The 18,654-nt window shown below is 38.5% G+C and overlaps 1 protein-coding gene across 2 annotated transcripts in view; it reads left to right on the top strand.

The window, feature by feature from the left end:
* CDH8 (cadherin 8) overlaps nucleotides 1-18,654 on the top strand; it is a 318,790-nt gene that overhangs the window by 80,717 nt on the left and 219,419 nt on the right. For both annotated transcript variants that reach the window (XM_054579362.1, XM_054579361.1), the window contains exon 2: nucleotides 15,133-15,427. In XM_054579362.1, coding sequence (XP_054435337.1) covers nucleotides 15,133-15,427 — 295 coding nt within the window. The remainder of the gene's footprint in view (nucleotides 1-15,132; nucleotides 15,428-18,654) is intronic.

Below are 18,654 nucleotides of genomic sequence, written 5' to 3' on the forward strand. Positions count from 1 at the left end.
CATTAGAGTAAACATGGCTCCTTGGTCCTCTGCTGCAATTTCTCTCACATGTATATTGTAATGATGTGGGTACCTCAATGTGTGAGACTATAAACATATGCTCTGTATTTCAGTAAGAGTGCTGTCAACACTTTATTTTAGAAGTGTATTCATTAGGACTGAATAATAATGTGGATGCTAACACAGAGCAGCATCCGGTGCCTGGTTGGCAGCTCCTTCTCATTCTCAAAAGAATGAGTTTTCAAGTAAGGAACAATTAGCAACCCCATGGACATCGTCTAGTAAGAGTGTCTTACAAATCATCGTTGGCGCAACAACTAACAGCTCTTTATTTTAAACTGTGTCTTTGCCTAAACAGGCAAAGGTATTAAAAATAGAACATTGGATTTTAGTTAGAGTTGTAGCAACTGAAATGACTACATGCTTGGATAAGAATGTTTTTAAGTGTTTATAGCTCTTTTAAAAAAAAAAAAAAGTAGAGACTAATATTCATTTATCCGTAGTATATTACTCCACCAATCACCAAGAGCCTGTATAGTGAGGAGTACAATTTTTGACTTGGATTCTCTTTAACTTTCACAGGCACACACAGTGCTGGTGCCGGAGCTAATTATTATTTTCAGCAGCATTCAGTACTGAGGGTGAAAGTTAGAGGCTGGGGAAAGGTCTTGTTATCAAATATTCCAGGTACCATAGATCTGGGAGAACAGGTATCTTTGGCTTGATATTTCTGTCTACAAGAATAGCCTTCCTTTTTGGTGTGAATCAGCTATGTCCTCTAATGAGGACAAGGGATGAGAACTTTTGTACTGGACACAGAGTTGAAGCCCTATAAATGTTTGGTGACTACATTGCAAAATAGACTATGTAGAGAAATATGAATGACTATATTTCTACATAAATTAAGCACTCTAGTATTATGACTGTGAATGCTAAAATTGATTATTCCCTGACAGAAACAATCTGAACCATGTATCAGAAACGGCACTTGCCATTACCGAATAAGACCGTTCCATGGAGAATGAGTTAGAATTTTTTTAAAAATCACAAAAGTAAATTATTTTTGATCCCTTGGTGAGTGGTTCTCAAAGTATGGTGGCTGTACCAAAAATATGAGCAGCATCTGGGAACATTTTAGAAATGCAATCATTTGGACCCCACACCCAAATTGATAACCAGAGTCCAGAAATCTGTGCTTCTATTCATGATTCTGAGAGTTGTTAAGTATCTCCAAGCAGACCAATGAATCTGTGTTCTTACTTATTTCCTCTAGACAGATAGATTGCTACAGCTTCATAATAACCAGAGATAATATCTACCTGTGATTTGGGGTGAGTACCCAGCATCTCAGAAGTGCTTTCATGTGCAAATTATTAAGTTTGCTTCAGAGAAGGACATTTTGGGCAGAGGACTCGAGTATGCTAGATTTGTGCTTGTATTTGACATATAGCATTTCATTTAATATTTACAAAGTTTCAGAGAAGAGGGAGTTCATTTTCCCATTTGTAGAAATTGCCTCAAACTGAAACCAGATGAGTTTGCCTTTACCCTTGTTATAGATAGAAACTTTCAAACTTAGGTTTTGTGACACTAACCCTGTACATTTTTTCCAGACTAGCAGCCAATGGTTACAATATTAAAACTACATTAGTTTTTAAAAATAAACTTTATTAAGGTATAATTGTATTCAATTTAGATAAGGGGTTCTCAAAATTTTGGGTCACAGGATACACTTCTATACTTAAAACTCATTAAAAGGTACAAATTTCTAGTTATAAAATAAGTCCGTCACAGGATACAATATATAGCACAGGGAGTACAGTCAATACAATGTGAACACAGTGGAAAAGGAAAATGACCTTGACCTCCTGGATGCCCCGAAGGGGCTCACATTCCTCCAGGTCTGTGGACCTGTGCATTCAGAGCTGCTGCTCCAAACCTTTCTGCCTCTCCCAGGGCTCCCGTCTATAGCCTTGACAAAGGTGGTTCCTGTAGGCATAGGACGGATCTATAGCTTTGCTTGGAAGCTTTGCCTCTTGCCAGAATTTTTCTCATACCTGACAAAAAAGACTGACCTAAAATTTAACTATAGGTGATTAAAGTGGACCACCACGGCTACCGCAGCCTTTCCTCCGGTCTCCCCAGGACTCCCCTCCGTTGCCTACTAACTGCCAGGCTATACGCACGCCTGGACACACACCTGCGCACAGGTAAATAATTTGCAAGGCTGAGCCACGTCAAACTTTCATCTCAACAGATGGTCACTTTCAAAGGACCCTCAATCTCATATCCAAAGATCCTTGAAAAGCAGTTTACTTCCTTTAATGTAATCACTCCATAATATGGCAAAATGAAATTGATATTTTATATTGTTCACTGAAACCTTTTAGAAACCTGGCTCCCCTCTTGTATCTCTGAAAATCTTTCACATTAGTGATAAATTTGAAATTTCTTTTCTCTCCTCAAATATACCACAATTGAAAGTAAACAAATACCACAGAAAACAACCTAAATCTCCCCTTACTCCACCCATGCTAACGCTGGTCTTTTCATCACATCTCCTTTCCACATCGATTATTTTATTGTATTGATAGTTCTTGAATTTGTCATTGTAAATAAAACTAGCAAATCTGATTAACAGGAAGAAGATTAAAGGGACCGTTCAATCTATTTTTAGCGGCCTAAGAGTCCACCAGACCTGACAAAAACTTTCTCATGATCAAAGTGAGGGACGTTGTGAACATATTTATCCAGGAGAGCTTCTTATCACAAAGGCACAGAATCCCAAGAGGAAGAAATGAGGTAGAGTAGAACTTTGTTCTACGTTCAAAACTGCAGAGCGAGCATCCATTACGCACCTAATCAATATGGTCATATTATGTAGAGAAACATGTATTAGTTTGATTTTTTTTTTTTTTAGGGAAGGTATGAACAGACGATCATTTGGGTGGATATTTCCCATTGGTAGATTCTGATTTGCAAAGTGTATCTAAATCATTCTCTAGCTTGACACTGTTTTCCGTAAGTCCCCCACCTCACCTCCCAACATCCGCCTCCCAGGCTTATTTGATTTGCCCAAAGCTTTTTCTACTGCCAAGGGCAGTTCTTTCCCCACCCTCCTCTTTCCCAGGGAGGTTTCTATTATTAGGCTCCTCCCCACAGGGGAGTCTGGGGCTCTCCAGCTCTGAGGCATTAATTGGGTGTTACCGATTTCCAGAGGTCATTAGATGCGGGACTCTGTTTCCGGTTCTGTGCCAGAGCGATGACAACCCTTACCTTGACTTTAATTCTCACAAGATTGCTGTTCAGCCACCAGGTAATGTGTGAAACACATGCTTTTATAATTTACTTATTAATTGCCAATATTTCCTTAATTTAAGCATAGTTGGCATGCAATATCATATCAGTTTCAGGCATACAGTGTAACGATTCCACATTTTTATACCTTACAGTGTAACCACCACACTAGGCCTAGTCATTAGCCGTCACTGTGCAAATTTATCACAATGTTGACTATATTCCCCTTCCCCTTTTCCACACCATGCCACCCCTCCCCCGCCAAGCATCAGTTCGATCTGTTTCTTTGTGTGTTTTTTTTTTTGTTTGTTTGTTGGTTTGTTTTGTGTTTTAGATTCCACATATTAGTGAAACCATATGGTATTTGTATTTCTCTGTCTGACATGGATGCACCTACCGGGTACTATTCTAAATGAAATGTATGTTTAAAAAAAATCACTAAATAGGTTATAGTTTTGTGAACAGGGAAACCTTTGGTTTCAGGTGCTTTTCTGATTTTTTTCTCTTATGTTTTGTTCTGGCACACAACAATAAAACAATCAAACGTGAGCTTCAGAAGCAGGCAGATTTGGATTTGAATCTTTATTCATCGCTTGCCATATGTGATGGTGAAAAATTGCTTATATTCTGATCTTCAGTTTTTTAATCTGTAAAATGGGGAGTTTATTATGTACCTCATAGGGGTTTGTGATATTTCAGTGAAATAGAAAATGAATGTATCTAATATGAGGAAAATCTCAATGTCCTTAAAAACTATATATTCTCACAGTTCTAGAGGCTAGAAGTCCATGGTCAAGGCGACAACAGATTTGGCTGCTCTTGAAGCCTCTCGCCTTGGCTTGCTCATGGCTGTCTTCCCTGTGTGTCCTTGTCTTTCCCTTGCACCTGTGCATCCCTGACGTCTCTCTGTGGGCCCTCTTCTTATAAGGACACCAGTCAGATTGGATGAAGACCCATCATAGCTTCATTTTAACATAATCATCTCTTTAATGGCTTGATCTCCAAATACAGTTACATTCTGAGGTACTGGAGGCTAAGGGCATCAGTTTATGCATTCTAAAGGGGAAATGGTTCAGCTTATAATAGAGGACTTGAAAGGATTATCTTTGTTTCTCTTTGTCAGTGGAAAAAAATGCCTATTTATTTTCACAAAGTATTAATATTATCAATAAAGCAGTCAATCTACAGATTTCCTGCAAGTCTCTATCTAGCTCTGTTCTCAGTGTGAACTAAGGGCAGTTCCGCCTTGTAGATTTCCCTTGAAGTTGTGTTGTTGTTGCTGTTGTTACTGCTGCTCTTTAATATTTTCCTCAGTAGACTTCCAGGTTTTGCTGGCAGAATGGAAGTGGAGTAGATAAACATACATGAACACACACACACACACACACATTCACAGCATTGCAGGCTATTGTGGGGATAGTAATACTTGGGAGGAGTTAAAAAAAAAAAAAAAACCTCCACATACATGCTATCCTTCCAACAATCCAAGATAATATTTTTGACCATGGTGTCAATGGCCTTGTTAGTATCGTTTAACAAGTGGAAACTAGAATAAGAAAAATCTAAGTAACTTATTCATGATCATATTTAATAGTAGTAACGCAGAACAAATCTTCAGATTTGCATTTACCTGGAAAGAAGGATGCTTGTGAATCTAGTCAGTTAGGCATCATCTCCTACACTCTTTCATGCACCCATACACTCTCACATAAAACAAATTACTTCCCATCCTCCTCTTTTTGATTCTCTTACCTACACCTCCATCCATCCATTCACTCATTCATCCACTTGTTGAGTACTCATGGCTGACGACTGGAAAATGAGATTATTTCTGTTAAATCTGACCTTCGTGCATGGCCCTCTGCTTTCTTACAAGACTTGGAGTGAGACAGTTTGCAGCAGCCCAGGAGCAGAAGTGGGTGACGCAGCTAAGTTGTCATCATTAGGCTTTTTTGATCCTGTAAGAAAGATGATTTGCTGATGTCACAATCTACTGCACAGCCCAAATGGAACTCCAGGTTTATGTATTTAACTTCAGTTGCAACATTCTTACAAGTCCATGGCATTTTGCTTTTCCCATGGTCTCTTTATAAATAGAGAATTTAGAGGGAGTCCATGACTGCCATTTGGTTGTCTGCTATCTTCTTTCCCTCTTTGCTCTCGTCAGTTATTTGGATAACAAGATACATCCTGTTGAACAAGTAGTTGTGATTATGACATCAGAAATCTATCTCATATTTCTACCTCCTATTAGTACTCCGGTCAAAGTTTATTTGGAAATAAAGTTTATTTAGATATGCAAAGAACATTGACACAACATTCTCTTTCCTCCCCCTTCTCCACAGTACAACTAAATTTTCCACTGTAAATGGACTTTTGGAAAATATCATAAATATCTGTTTTAAATATCCATACCTCTTTAAAATCCACTTCTTTTTTTTGGCTAATGATTCTGGGTATCTTTCTTTAGTCCTATTCGCTTTGCTTACATTGTGTGTTACTGCATTGTGTATTTATTTGGCACAAAATTTTCCCCACTCATATGTCTGTCTGTCTGTCTACCTACCCACCTACCCACCTGCCTTACTAAGAGAGGGAAATAGTTTTTTTTCCCCCTAGGAAATTGTTGGGGAGATTGTTTTGTTGAAAATTAAATATGCATGAGTGATCTTCATGTAAGAATCTCATAATTCTGTTGAATTTCCAAGGACTATGTTTGCTTTAGTGTAAGGCAGAGAATAGTACTCTGAGACAGAATAATTTATGTTTTTTTCCAGAATCAATCTTTTAGTGAGAAACTCTGTCATTTTTCCAGCCTACCCACTCACCACATGCCCATCTGTTTATTCATCCATTGATTCATAGTATTTAATATGCATTGGAAAGATGGCTGAGAATCTTATTTAGTCAGCCATCACTTTATGTGTTATTTTCTTTATCCTTGCATTCTCCAATAAAACCATCCATCTAATCATCATCCTCCCCTTAATTTTCTTATCAACCAATTTATCCATCTGTCTATCCATCCACTCCTTAATCCACTCACCTCTATCTCTCTAGTAATTACTATTAGTATTTACCCACACTCTTGCCCACACAAACATTTATTCACTGACCCCCTACTTCTAGACTTACAGTTATTGAGTAACAAGAAACAAAAACAATCTAACATTAAATATCTTACAATTTTATCTTAATGAAGCTGAATAAAAAGAAATAAAAACTTCTATTATCATTATTCACCGAATAGGTGAATAAGTACCAAATATGTGATTAAATAACATGCTCAATGTAAGAGTTTCAGCCCATATTGTGCTAAAACCATTTAACTGAAGAAGTGACACCATTTTTTTTTATTGAATTTATTGAAGTGACACTGGTTAAAATTATACAGGTTTCAGATGCACAATTGAACAATATGTCACCTGTACACTGTATTGTGTGTCCACCACCCCAAGCCAAGTCTCTGTCCATCACCATTTATCCCCCCATACCTCCTTTACCTTTCCCCCCTCCTGCCTCCCCCAGCAATTTGACAAAGGATACAAAAACATGCAGTGGGGTAAAAACAGTCTGTTCAATAAATGCTGTTGGGAAATTAGACAGATATGTGGGAAAAAAATGAAACTAGACCACCATCTTCCATCACACACCAGAATAAACTCAGAATGGTTCAAAGATTTAAATGTTAGACCTGAAACCATAAAAATCCTAGAAGAAAACATAGGCAGTAAAATCTCGGACATTTCTCATACCAATAATTTTTTCTGATATATCTCCTCGGGCAAGGGAAACAAAGGGAAAACTAAACAGATGGGCCTGCATCAAGCTATCAAGGCCTTGCACAGCAAAAGAAACCATGGACCAAAAGAAAAGACAGCCAACTGAATGGAAGAATATACTTGCTGATGCATCTTATAATGGGTTGTATCTAAAATTTATAAAGAACTTATAAAACTCAACACCAGAAAAATTAACAATACAATTAAAAAATGAGCAAAGGACCTGAATAAGTGACATTCTTATTTATACTTCAAATCAATGTTGTATGCTGAATTTGGACCCGGAGTACATTGTTAGGTATATATTTCTTCGAAAGCATTTCCAAGTTTGGCAGAGCCTACTATTCTAAAATTGAAGCTCCGCAAGAATCCATTCAGTTTTATTTGAACGTCTTAGTTCCTGGAGCTACCAAATCTTTATCTATTATCTATTGTCACATTTTAACTATTAAAAAAAATCCTGTAGTTAGGGTTATTGAAACCTTTTATAAATAACAGAGCTGAATTTGGGGGAGGTTAAGTATGTTCCTTGGTATCTTACAGTTTATTCCAACCTGGCTCTGTTTCTTATCACACGTCCGTTCCAGGTCCCATGATCTGAAGTACTGCTTTGTACATTTTTGGTTGCTTTAGGGGAACATACTGACTTTCAAGCCTGTAAGATTTAATATATTAACTAGGCTGTTATTAGGACACTTAAGAAAAGATGTACCCAAGAGAAGGTAACCCACTGCCTTCCTGTCTCTTCTTTGTAATAATTGTGTGTTTAAAAAAGGATGGCTGCCCCTCAGTACTTAAAGGGAAAAAGAAAATCTGAGACTATGTAATTTAAACATTCTTGGAGCCTTTTTAAGATCACTTTTTGTACGATGGGCACACAAACTATTTTTCTATGCCATCGTTATAGAATTAATCCATTTAATTCTCCTTTCTCTGAATCCTACCAACAAGGATGACATGGCTTTGAAATGCTCTTTACCGTCAATACTTCACCTTACAAAAATTGGACTAAGTAACTTTTCTTTACTGCAGTCTGGCTAAAAGAGACAGATTTTTTTCTGGGGTTGATACATCACATCTCCAACCGGTCAAGCCGTGGTTGGCACAGAAAATAGTAGCAAATTTGCCAACATCTTGACTGTCAGCTGGGGAAGTCTCTTGGGAAACACCCTGCCACCTTCTTGTCAGCATCCTGTCTTTGCATTCCTGCAAGCGGACCACGCTGCCTTTTTATTCCTATGACTATTCTCTTTCAAACTTCCACAGGATGAATCGGGTTCCCCAAAACTGTCTGTGCTACATGGTTTTATACACATCAATTCTAAATGGATAGAATAAATCTCCATTGCCATTTGGGGACAACCTGGAGCCTTCTCCATTCTGTGGTCTTCCCGTAGGGGAACAAGAGGCCCCCAGACTAACTAGTTATGCTTTCTGGATGGTCCCTATGGAATTATGCTAAAATGCAGAGGTTCTGGCAGCTGGTTAAGTACAATGTATCTGGTTCTGTCATTTGTTAATTGTGTGAACCTGAGAAAGTTACTACGGTAGTTACTAAACTTGAGCCTGCCATCCATGTGAAATCTCTGACAAGGTGGAGAGCGTTAAGATAGGCCCTGTGTATGTGTGTGTGTGTGTACGTGTGTGTACGTGTGTGTGTGTGTGTGTGTATGATGCTATTATATATATAATTTATATATACACATGTATATATGAATTTTAATGAGTATTTCTTATGTGCCAAGTGTGATGCTTGTTGGAAATAGTGTTGAATAATGTATATCCAAGCCCTGCCCTTGTGGAATTTACCATTTAAAGAAGAAGCATGAGCCATATCTTTCTTTTTCTAACTGTATTTTCAGGTCTCTGAAGCCAAAAGCAGTATTGCACTTGGACTTGCTTCCAGTTTCTGTGTCTCTGGGCACTCACCCCCACGGCCAGGTCAGCCTGTTCAATACGGACACCGGCCACTAACACAGATGCAAAGAACCCATGTCTGAGGCAGCAAGATGCCCCTCCTCTTCTTGTTGTAAAATGTTAGGAAATACATTATTTTGTGAAGCCATGGTCATTTTCCGTGTGGGATGCTCCGTTTTATTCTTTTGATCCGGGGTCTTTTCTTCATTTGCCTTTCACCTCTCAAGTAAGACACGTTTGAGGGTAACATGGTTTATATGTGAATTACTTTGATAGCTATTATTATTTCACGAAGTTATTTTTTTTTACGATAATAAAAGTAATTGTATATTCCCAACTTGATCTTGCTAGCATTGGGGTGTTATGACGCCTGTTCCCTAGCTTTGGTGGTACGATCCAGTTTGTTTCTGTAACTGATTGAGAGCAGAGTGGCTGGATGAAAGCTAAAGGCGCTGGAATCGTTCAGGGTTTTGTAGCAGCACCACATTGTAGCTTATGAAGGCACCTGGCAGGACGCAGAGCCCATCATGACACCCTCCCCCCTCCCCCCCATCTCCCACCGTCCTACGATGCTTTAATTAGCCCTAACTACTCGTAAGCAAGTGGCTTTCTCCTTCAGGTTGAATACAATGATGGAACCAAACTTTTTCATGAATGGGCCATTTCAGGTCTGATCAGTGTCCTTCATGAGAAGGACTTAAGTCCTTGGAGAGGAGGAAACTTCAGAAACATGAAAAGAACTTATATCCTCTTGTTCTTTCTCCTTACCTGCCCTTTTACTCTCCTGGCTGCCTAAATATGTATCTGATCTGGATTGGAACCCTGTGTTCTTACCATCTCAGAGATTTCGATCAAAAACTTATATTGTTTCAAAGTGCCTGGGGCCATCTTTGATATGTAATGGCTGTGACTTAAAGATCCCATGATCAGTCCACACACTGTTAGGCTCACAGCCCATAGCATAGTTTCTCACTGACAGGCACTAGATGCCAAGAATATAGTGCGAAGGTATACATTCATTCAAGAGGGCTCTCTGTGTTCTCCAAGGATGAGCGGATTCGTGAAAAACAGACATCAGTCAGTGACAGAGATTCATGCTACAGTGACCCCTGGTCACCTCTTCGGGTTCCAAAAGACGATGATTCTCTTCCGGTAACCTAGATCTTTCTCTAGAAGAAGACAGGCAACTTGAGAAACTTTCCTATGATGTCCTCTGTATAAAGTGGAACTTCAAAATAAGTTCTGATGCCAGCACTACCTAAGCTTTTCCGATGAGGAAGTGACATCCTCTGTGGGTCCCTGAATCCCCATTCTTCATCACCCGCTGGAGAGGAGAAGGTGCGCAGGATGGTAATCAGATCCTTCTTTGGTATTAGAATAGGCACTCAGAGGAGACTTGATGTTCTCTAGGCTCTGCTTTCCCAGGAGCACTTTAAGGATCTTGGGTGAGAAAGGGGAAAAACAGTTTGTACTTTTTTAGTTTCAATGCCTCAGGACAGAGATACAGGTGCTATTGAAGACTGGGCTGGGGCGGGGCTCTTGTTCTGAGAACAATGATATCCGAGTGCTAGATAATTGTCACCTATCATCCTGCCATTATTCCTCCATTACCCTTCCATTTATCTATCCAACTCTTGCATTCAATGGCTTCCCCTCTAGCGGCTCAGTCCTTATGCTGGGTGCTAAAGCTGAATACGTAGTAGAGGGAACTCAAGGCCTTTGCATTTAGAATGGATCAGATTTGAGCTCATGGGGCCTAACTTTTCTAAATTCTTTGCTCCCTTTTTAAAATCATTGTTTTGAAAGTCAAATAAGAAAATGTTCTTTTCTTTCTTTCTTTCTTTCTTTCTTTCTTTCTTTCTTTCTTTCCTTTACCTTCACCTTACTCCACATTTACTGTGCTTCCAAGAATTTGATGGACCCTTGACCAGGCAGTGAGAATATAAAGGAGAAGAAAAATGCAAACCCTGCCTCTATGACTTTAAGAATATAAACTCACATTTTAATTGGGGGGGGGGTACTAAGCAAATATATGGAAGATGGTGAAGATGTAATTAAACTGATACTCATGGTTCTGTTCAATTATGTAGCAGTCCTATTATGATCCCTGAAATGGAAGACTTCATATGAAATTTTGGGCTTGCTTGTTGCACCCCTGACACGATGCTTCTTCAGCCAGGCCACCATGAATGACCAGAGGGATTGGAGATTCATCTGGTTGTTGATATGACATCTTGGGTGGGGGGGAAGTTGAGAATCAAAATCAAAGCCGCTTTGGGAATTGGTATCTAAGTTTCCTCTCCGACCTCCTCTTCCTCTCTGAATTCCAGGACCTTGGCTTACGGGCACACACCTGCCACTGTGACGTTGTGGAAACAAAATTATCATTATATCAGGCTCCTTGAAGCCTTGTGTTTATGGACTCTCCTGTCATTGCTTAATTTTAATCAGATCCCAACTCTGCACCTTGGTTTCAAAATTCCATGTAACATGGCCCTGCCTTGTTTTCTATTCTTACTTCTTGCTGCCTCTCTTCTCCTCCGCTTGGGCTCTGGGCCCCTTAAACATTTTTCATTTCTCTAACTTGGCACGCTCTGTCTTATCTCCGGATCTTCATCGCCACTGTCACCTGGGCCTGGCGGGCATCTCCTCCCTCCCTGGGACCTGGAGTTTTAATCATTACTTCTCTGGCGAGGCTGTTTCTCTCCCTTGGCACTGCACTTTCTGGGCAAAGGAAAATGTCTATACACTCTCACAGTCCTCTGTTCTTATCATCACCACTGGAGCACGCGTATGAATCCAGGAAGTCTCCTCCAAAGCACGTGCTGTTACGATTGTCACTTGCTGCTAGTGCATTCTGTGGACAAGTTTCCTAAAAATTTCCGCATCTCACTCGTTTCATTGGTGAATGGAGAAATAGTCTCTAGTGTGCTGTGAGAACACTGTTATATTTATACATAGGATATGTTTATCAAATAAATAGTCAATGTAAATAATAATAATAATAACTGTTGTTATTATTATGCTTATAAATGTTGTTTACTAGTTTACCTCCCCTAGCTAGGGGTCTTCGAGGGCGGAGCCTGCCCATGCTTCCTAGGCACATGCTCTGAGCATGTTTAATAAATGAATGGATGCATCTTCTTGTATCACAGCCAGACCTAGGAGACTGCTACCCCAGGCCCATTGGCATGTGGCCTTTGTCCTGCTCTAATTAGCAGAAGCAGCTCTTGGGAGAGATGGTCCTCACACTTCTAGATGATGTACAACGCGTGGCCATTTTGGTCCATTTGAGGGTATCTTCGGCCCCATAATCTCACAGAGGGTCCTAAGTTGGGATACACTGATAGGAGCAGGGCTGACTCATTTAAGGGAGCAGATCCTGACGGACTATGTACCATGGATCCTTCTGAGGTCCAGGCCCAGAGACTTACGAGCATTTGATGCCTGTCAATTGCTGTCCCTGCACACCCACAGTGTTTTATTTGTAATGCCAAGTTGGTTGCTTGAACAAGCCATGTGCAAATGTATGTGTGTGCATGAGAGAGAGATACACATATAATAGGACAAAACGAATGAACAGAGAAACACAATATTCTATCTTCCATGGTTACCATTAGCCCAGAGATGTGGATTTTACTGAGATTTTGCTAAATATGAATTTTCGGAAGAAAGAGGAAGTCTATAGTGTTTACTTGTTTTTTTCTTTCCCTGCTTTTTGGAAGTCTTGGGATCTTGCTGTCACTTAGGTTGCAGCTGGGCTTATCACAGTGTTTTTCAACACTTGTGTATGGTTGAATGTGACATGAAGTAAAATGATTTTCGTTACCGCACACTTAATATGTCCGCCTCCATTTTTCTCTCTTTTTCAAATAGATTCTAAATTCTATTTAAATAGAATTCTAAAATCAATTCTTCAGGGTAGATGTTTCATCTCCATATTATAGGCAGAAAAACTGAAGGCCCCCCCCAAAAAGTGTTAATTTCTCCAGTTTATATAGGTAGAGAGGCCTGAATCTTAGCTTTGTGTCTTTCTCTTTCCAAGCACTGCTTTTCTCTTCTTCTCTCTCAGTTCTTTCTACACACAACGGACCATCAACACCTTAATTAAGATTATAATTATAATTTGATAATTGATAAATATTATAATAATGTGGAACAAATAAGTTCTAACATGATGGCAACACTGTTTTGAAGGACTTAATTTTTAAGAGCAAAAATACTATAGATTAGTGTAACATGCACCCATACCTTGTGTGTCTCCCCAACACTTTGTATGTAAATGGGAACCTTCAAGAATGATATATTATTCAAATATTCTTTTATTTTAATAAAAATGCTAATAGACATGTTAAAATGCACATAAATTAAAATGATCATAAATTAGGATTAATATCACATTAATGAATTATAATCCCACATTCATTAAGATAAAGTGGCATTTCAATATTTGCTCTTGTTAATAAATTTGATACAATAAATGAAAGGGATACAGTTCGAGATTCAATAAATATTTGATGTAATCTTAGGCTTTAACTTTTTAAAATATTCAAAAATAAAGTAGGAGATCTAGATGCATTTAAATTTTTTGTTACTATTTTATGTCTTTTTTATAATCTATTCTTTTCACTTATTGAAGCGCTAAATACAATTTAATTGGCAAAGGAAGCGATAGAGGCTGTTCTGAATAACTGTGGTCCCAAGAGGATACAGTGTCTTTCGAGTTTCCAGGAGTTTCTTTCTACAAGACAGTTTATTTTTTTAAAGGAATAAATATTTGGAATCTCATGGTGTAATAAGTGGAACTATATTGACATTTAAATAACTGAATTAAACTGAAAAAATGTGCGCTTTGTATTTTCCAACTATAATTTAATGACTTTCTTTTAAAAAAACAAACTAAAAATAAAAATGCTTACTTTATTTTAGTTCATTAAAAACAGGAGTCAACATAAAATTAAAGGCAGCACCAGGCATCAGAGCACCCCTGTCTCCCGCTTGAGAGTAAACTGAACATGTTATTTTTATTTTTGTAATCCTTGCCCGAGGATGTGTTTTTATTGATTTTAGAGAGAGAAAGGGGGAGAGAGAGAGAAACACTAATGTGAGAGAGAAACATCAATCGGTTGCCTCCTGTATGCTCCCCAACCTGGGATCGAACCCGCAACCTCGGTATGCGCATGCCTTGACTGGGAGTCGAACCCACAGTCTTTTTGGTGTATGGGATGACACGCCAACCAAATGAGCCACCTGGCCAGGGCTAAACTGTACAGTTTAAAGCCAGTGATGCTACACCTACCAAAATGGTTCAGGTAGGGTAGGTGTCAACAAATATCCGTCGCTGTGGCCTGAGATGCATCTGGATCCCTGCTGCAACGCTCTTCTTTTTCTAAGCATTCTTATTTAGGGAAAACATGCTCCCCTACTCTGGCCTCAGTGTTCTACTGTATAAAAAGGGAATAATTTTCCTGGATGAAAAGACTTGTATGAAACAAAGTAAAAAGCACCCTAGACAAACATAAGATTTTACTGTATGTCAAATTGATTAGAATTATTTTTGTTTTTATAAATGTAACAGGCAGGTCTGAGTAGAGTTCAGAGTCTGCCATGCTTGATTCTACACTGTGAACCCTGGGGAGGTTATCATGTGCCTGGTCAAACCTCCTTTCTGTCAAGTCTCATATGAAATATTTTCATTCATTTATGCTTTGGTAAAAATTAAGGGAATTATATGAGAAGCAATTCACAGAGTTCTTGGTAGACAAATAGTGATCCATAAAAGGTAGCCAATAATGACAACTTTAAATAAATATATTCATAAATTGAAAAGAATAAATTTTTAAAAAATTTTTCCTTCATCTTTTTTATGATTCAAAATGTGTGTCAGATTATACTAAACAGGTCAGAGTATTTTTTGTAACCATTCAAACTTGTCTGTAAGAATTTCATTATGTTTTATTTTGATGTACATGCATACAGTTGCATAGACTCTTTGTTCAGCTACTGTTAGCAGAAATTGATGAAGTCACAATTAACATAAAAAGAACCAACCAGGCATTCAAACAGGAGGTAGTTAAAAAAAAATAATAAGGTTGCAAATTGTCCCATCACTAACAGATGTCACTTTTCATTTCAGCTACACACAGACCTGGATCCTGGGAGCAAAAAGATCAAGTATATCCTATCTGGCGATGGAGCTGGGACAATCTTTCAAATAAATGATATAACAGGAGATATCCACGCCATAAAAAGACTTGATCGAGAGGAAAAGGCCGAGTACACCCTAACGGCTCAGGCAGTGGACTGGGAGACCAACAAGCCCCTTGAGCCTCCTTCTGAATTTATTATTAAAGTTCAAGACATCAACGACAATGCTCCCGAGTTCCTTAATGGGCCTTATCATGCTACCGTGCCGGAGATGTCCATTTTGGGTATGTAAGCTTCCAATTTCTCAGAACTATGAAGAGTCATCTTTAAAACAGCCCCTGGTCTCAGGGATAGTATATTGCTGAATAAAAGACATTTACTACTGTCTTATCTCTAATTTGCATTTCCAAATCCCCTTTCTTGGCCTCACTGCCACAGCTCAATAGCTCTAGTCCCTTAGTAATAGGAACTGACGAAGCAGTTTTATTAAAATATCTCTTTTTGCATGACAGTACTTCAATTGGCTGAATTTGTATGCCTCTCATAGGCTTGTAGTTGAAGTATTGTTACTGAGGCGGATTTATCAAGATTTGTTCCAACATGCCAGACTAATCCTATTGATATTTGCTTGATGTTTAATTATTTGTTTGTGTGTATTCATAGGCAGATGCGGTGCGTAGGGAAATAGAGAAACGTCTAGGTCTGTAGTCAGCCAGATATTGAATTGAGCTGGTGGGTTGAGTCTAGAGTGGATTAGGAAATCAGTCACCAGAGACTTCTGTGCTGTGGCTGTCTTACCTTAACTGTTTTTTAGGAGTGCTACCGTCACCAAAGACCCACTCTCAATTTTTCTGAGCCATTGAAGTGCCTATTACATTTTAAAGAGCAGTATATATTTCAGAACATGATTTTCTACTCCTTCTTTTTTTGTTTGATCTGCTTCTCTCTCCCCCAACCCTGGCCTTGATCCTGGAAAAACCCCTGATCCCAGACTTGAACTGTAGAGCTCTCCCTTATCTGATGAAATTAGTGGGTAGGGTCCAAAATTCAGAGTACAAAAGCCCAAAGTCATTCATATGTGTGGAATATAGACCTTACTTAGTTTTAAATTATAGCTAGGACAACCTATAAGGATACATACATCAAAATTAAAGTACAACAAAAGTACATAAATTCGAAGCAGGAGAACATGAGACAAATAAAAACCACAAGTAAAGACATAAATTGAAGGTCAGAATTAGGTACATAGTTTGACTTTATTTGATATCTTCTTTCTTACTCACAATGTAAGTCTGGTAGATATAGCCACTGCAGCAACAAATCAGAATTGATGGTGGGCTGTCACATCTTACCCAGGTTTTGCTCTGCCAAGAGTCTATTTTGTCTATCTCTTGTGCAAGAAACTCTGCTTTTATTTATTTTTCTTCTTTCAAGATCCCATGGCTCCTCTATGATTGACTGAAATCACACTTTTTCTAGGGAAACTTCTATGGCTTTCTAGCAGAAAGTTAGTCTCTCTACCATTACTATTACCACAAAAAGAAACCCACAAACAAGCAAAAGGATCTCCATGGGTTTACTTCTTTCAAATCCTGACATGCAAACAGAAACTGACAGACACTAGATCCTTCTTTTTTTTGTTCTTGTTTGATCACTCATTTAGGGCAGAGAACTTGCCTCATTCACCTCCTCATACAGATTAGAGCAACATGGTTTTAGAGGAAGATCGGCACCCTCAATACACAAAGAACCCTTTATTTTAATTGCTAGCAAGCGGTGAAGAGGGAAGTTGTTATTTTTGCCTCGTTATTACGATTTGTACATCTTAATGGCCAAGTCTATATCTATTTATTGTAAATGTGTCAGAGGCTTCCATTTCTGTGTATATGAGTCATGTGCCTGTTAAATATTTTGAGAAAGAAGTTCCCCACTCCAGCTTCAGCAGACTCCAAGGTCAATTTCAGCCAAGGAAAGGATCCGTAAAGATATTATTAGCTATGCTATGCAACATGTATGTGCCCCTATAAATACACAATATATAATGTTTTCCTAGCTTAAAGATTTTTTCTTGATTGGAGAGTAGAGACTAGAAGAAATAACCTACACTAACATACACGGTTATTTTTTTCTTTAAAAAATGTTATGACATCTCTTTCAAAAACTGCATGGATTGTGCTACAGTTCAAAGTGTGGGTTTGGAAGTTAGGTAGAGAGAGTTTTGAATCCTGGTTTTATCCCTTATTATCCAGCTGACTTTCAAGTTCAGGGAGGTTAAATTATTGCTCATTTTCCTTAACTACAAAGCAAAATAATAATTTCCATCTTGCTTTCATCACGTGAGAATTGTGTGGTAACATAACAGGTCAAGGTGTTCCAGAAAATAAACAAGCATTCAATATCAACCGGTTGTTGTGGTGGCTTTCAAAAATTATTTTTATTAATCTCTTTCCCACCTTCCATGTGGACTTTTCCTTACGTATCGATTTTATGCTTTGGGTGTGTGGTTGCTGTTTGACTCCAGCCTCTCTGGTTAAAGGAAGCAGAGGCAGCTGCACTATTTTATTGTCAAGTGTGAATTATTCCCTTCATTTCTCACGAAGGTGAATATCAGGATGAAGGTCACTCCTATCTCCTTTCTCTCCTCACTGCTCTCTCTCAGCCTGTCTCTTCCCTCCCCTCCTTCCTCCTTTCATTTTTCTTCCTTTGCTGCTGCAGAAATGCCAGCCCCTGCACCTGTGTGCCCCGAGGAATGCCAGCCAGGACCGGGAGAGCTTATTGTGCAGAATGCGAAAAATAAACTTCTAATTGAGAAATTTACCGATATTAAATTGAAATGAATGCGATGTTCAAGAACTGGCTGCCAGTTGACAGGCTGTCAAGACAAAACACACATATATGTTTGCCCAAATGGCAGCTAAATTATTTTAGAAATATCTTATTTGGGAGCTGGAGATACAGCTCTTTTATATTTGACTGTGAATTGCAGAACTTGATGAGAGTTCACTTTTATAGTGATGCAACATAGAGAGCAATGTGCGAGCTTGTCTGATTTTTACTGTGGTTACCAAGCTAGTTCTGTTGAAGTCAGTTATTCAAGGAAAATGTACCTGTATTTATCAATTTTCAGGAAGTTTAAGTAGATATTTTTAATGTGTTTAACCCTGATTTTATGCGTACACCTGGGTTGAGGTAAAATAAGCTTTTTATTTGATTTTAAAATGGAATCTCAGATTTTTTGGCCTGAAATTTGCCTTCTGCTAGCGTAAGCCATGTAATCTCACTTTCTCCATCTGTGTAATGTAATAGCAATCTCTACCTAAAAACCTATGTTTGGAAAAGCTCAGTGGTTATTTGTAAAGCATTGGATGTCGCATGGAGTTGACACCCAAAAAGAGATTCATTTCTTTCCAACTGTATATTTGCAAGTCTTACTGGTGCGAATCCAAAAATTGCCTATATGATATAAATTGCCTATGTAATATGAATGCTCGAGAGCCTTCACTTTATGTTT

The sequence above is a fragment of the Pteronotus mesoamericanus genome, unplaced genomic scaffold (genome assembly GCF_021234165.1).
Source record: "Pteronotus mesoamericanus isolate MK-2021 breed Mesoamerican mustached bat unplaced genomic scaffold, CSHL_Meso_final contig_52, whole genome shotgun sequence".
Lineage (NCBI taxonomy): Eukaryota > Metazoa > Chordata > Mammalia > Chiroptera > Mormoopidae > Pteronotus > Pteronotus mesoamericanus.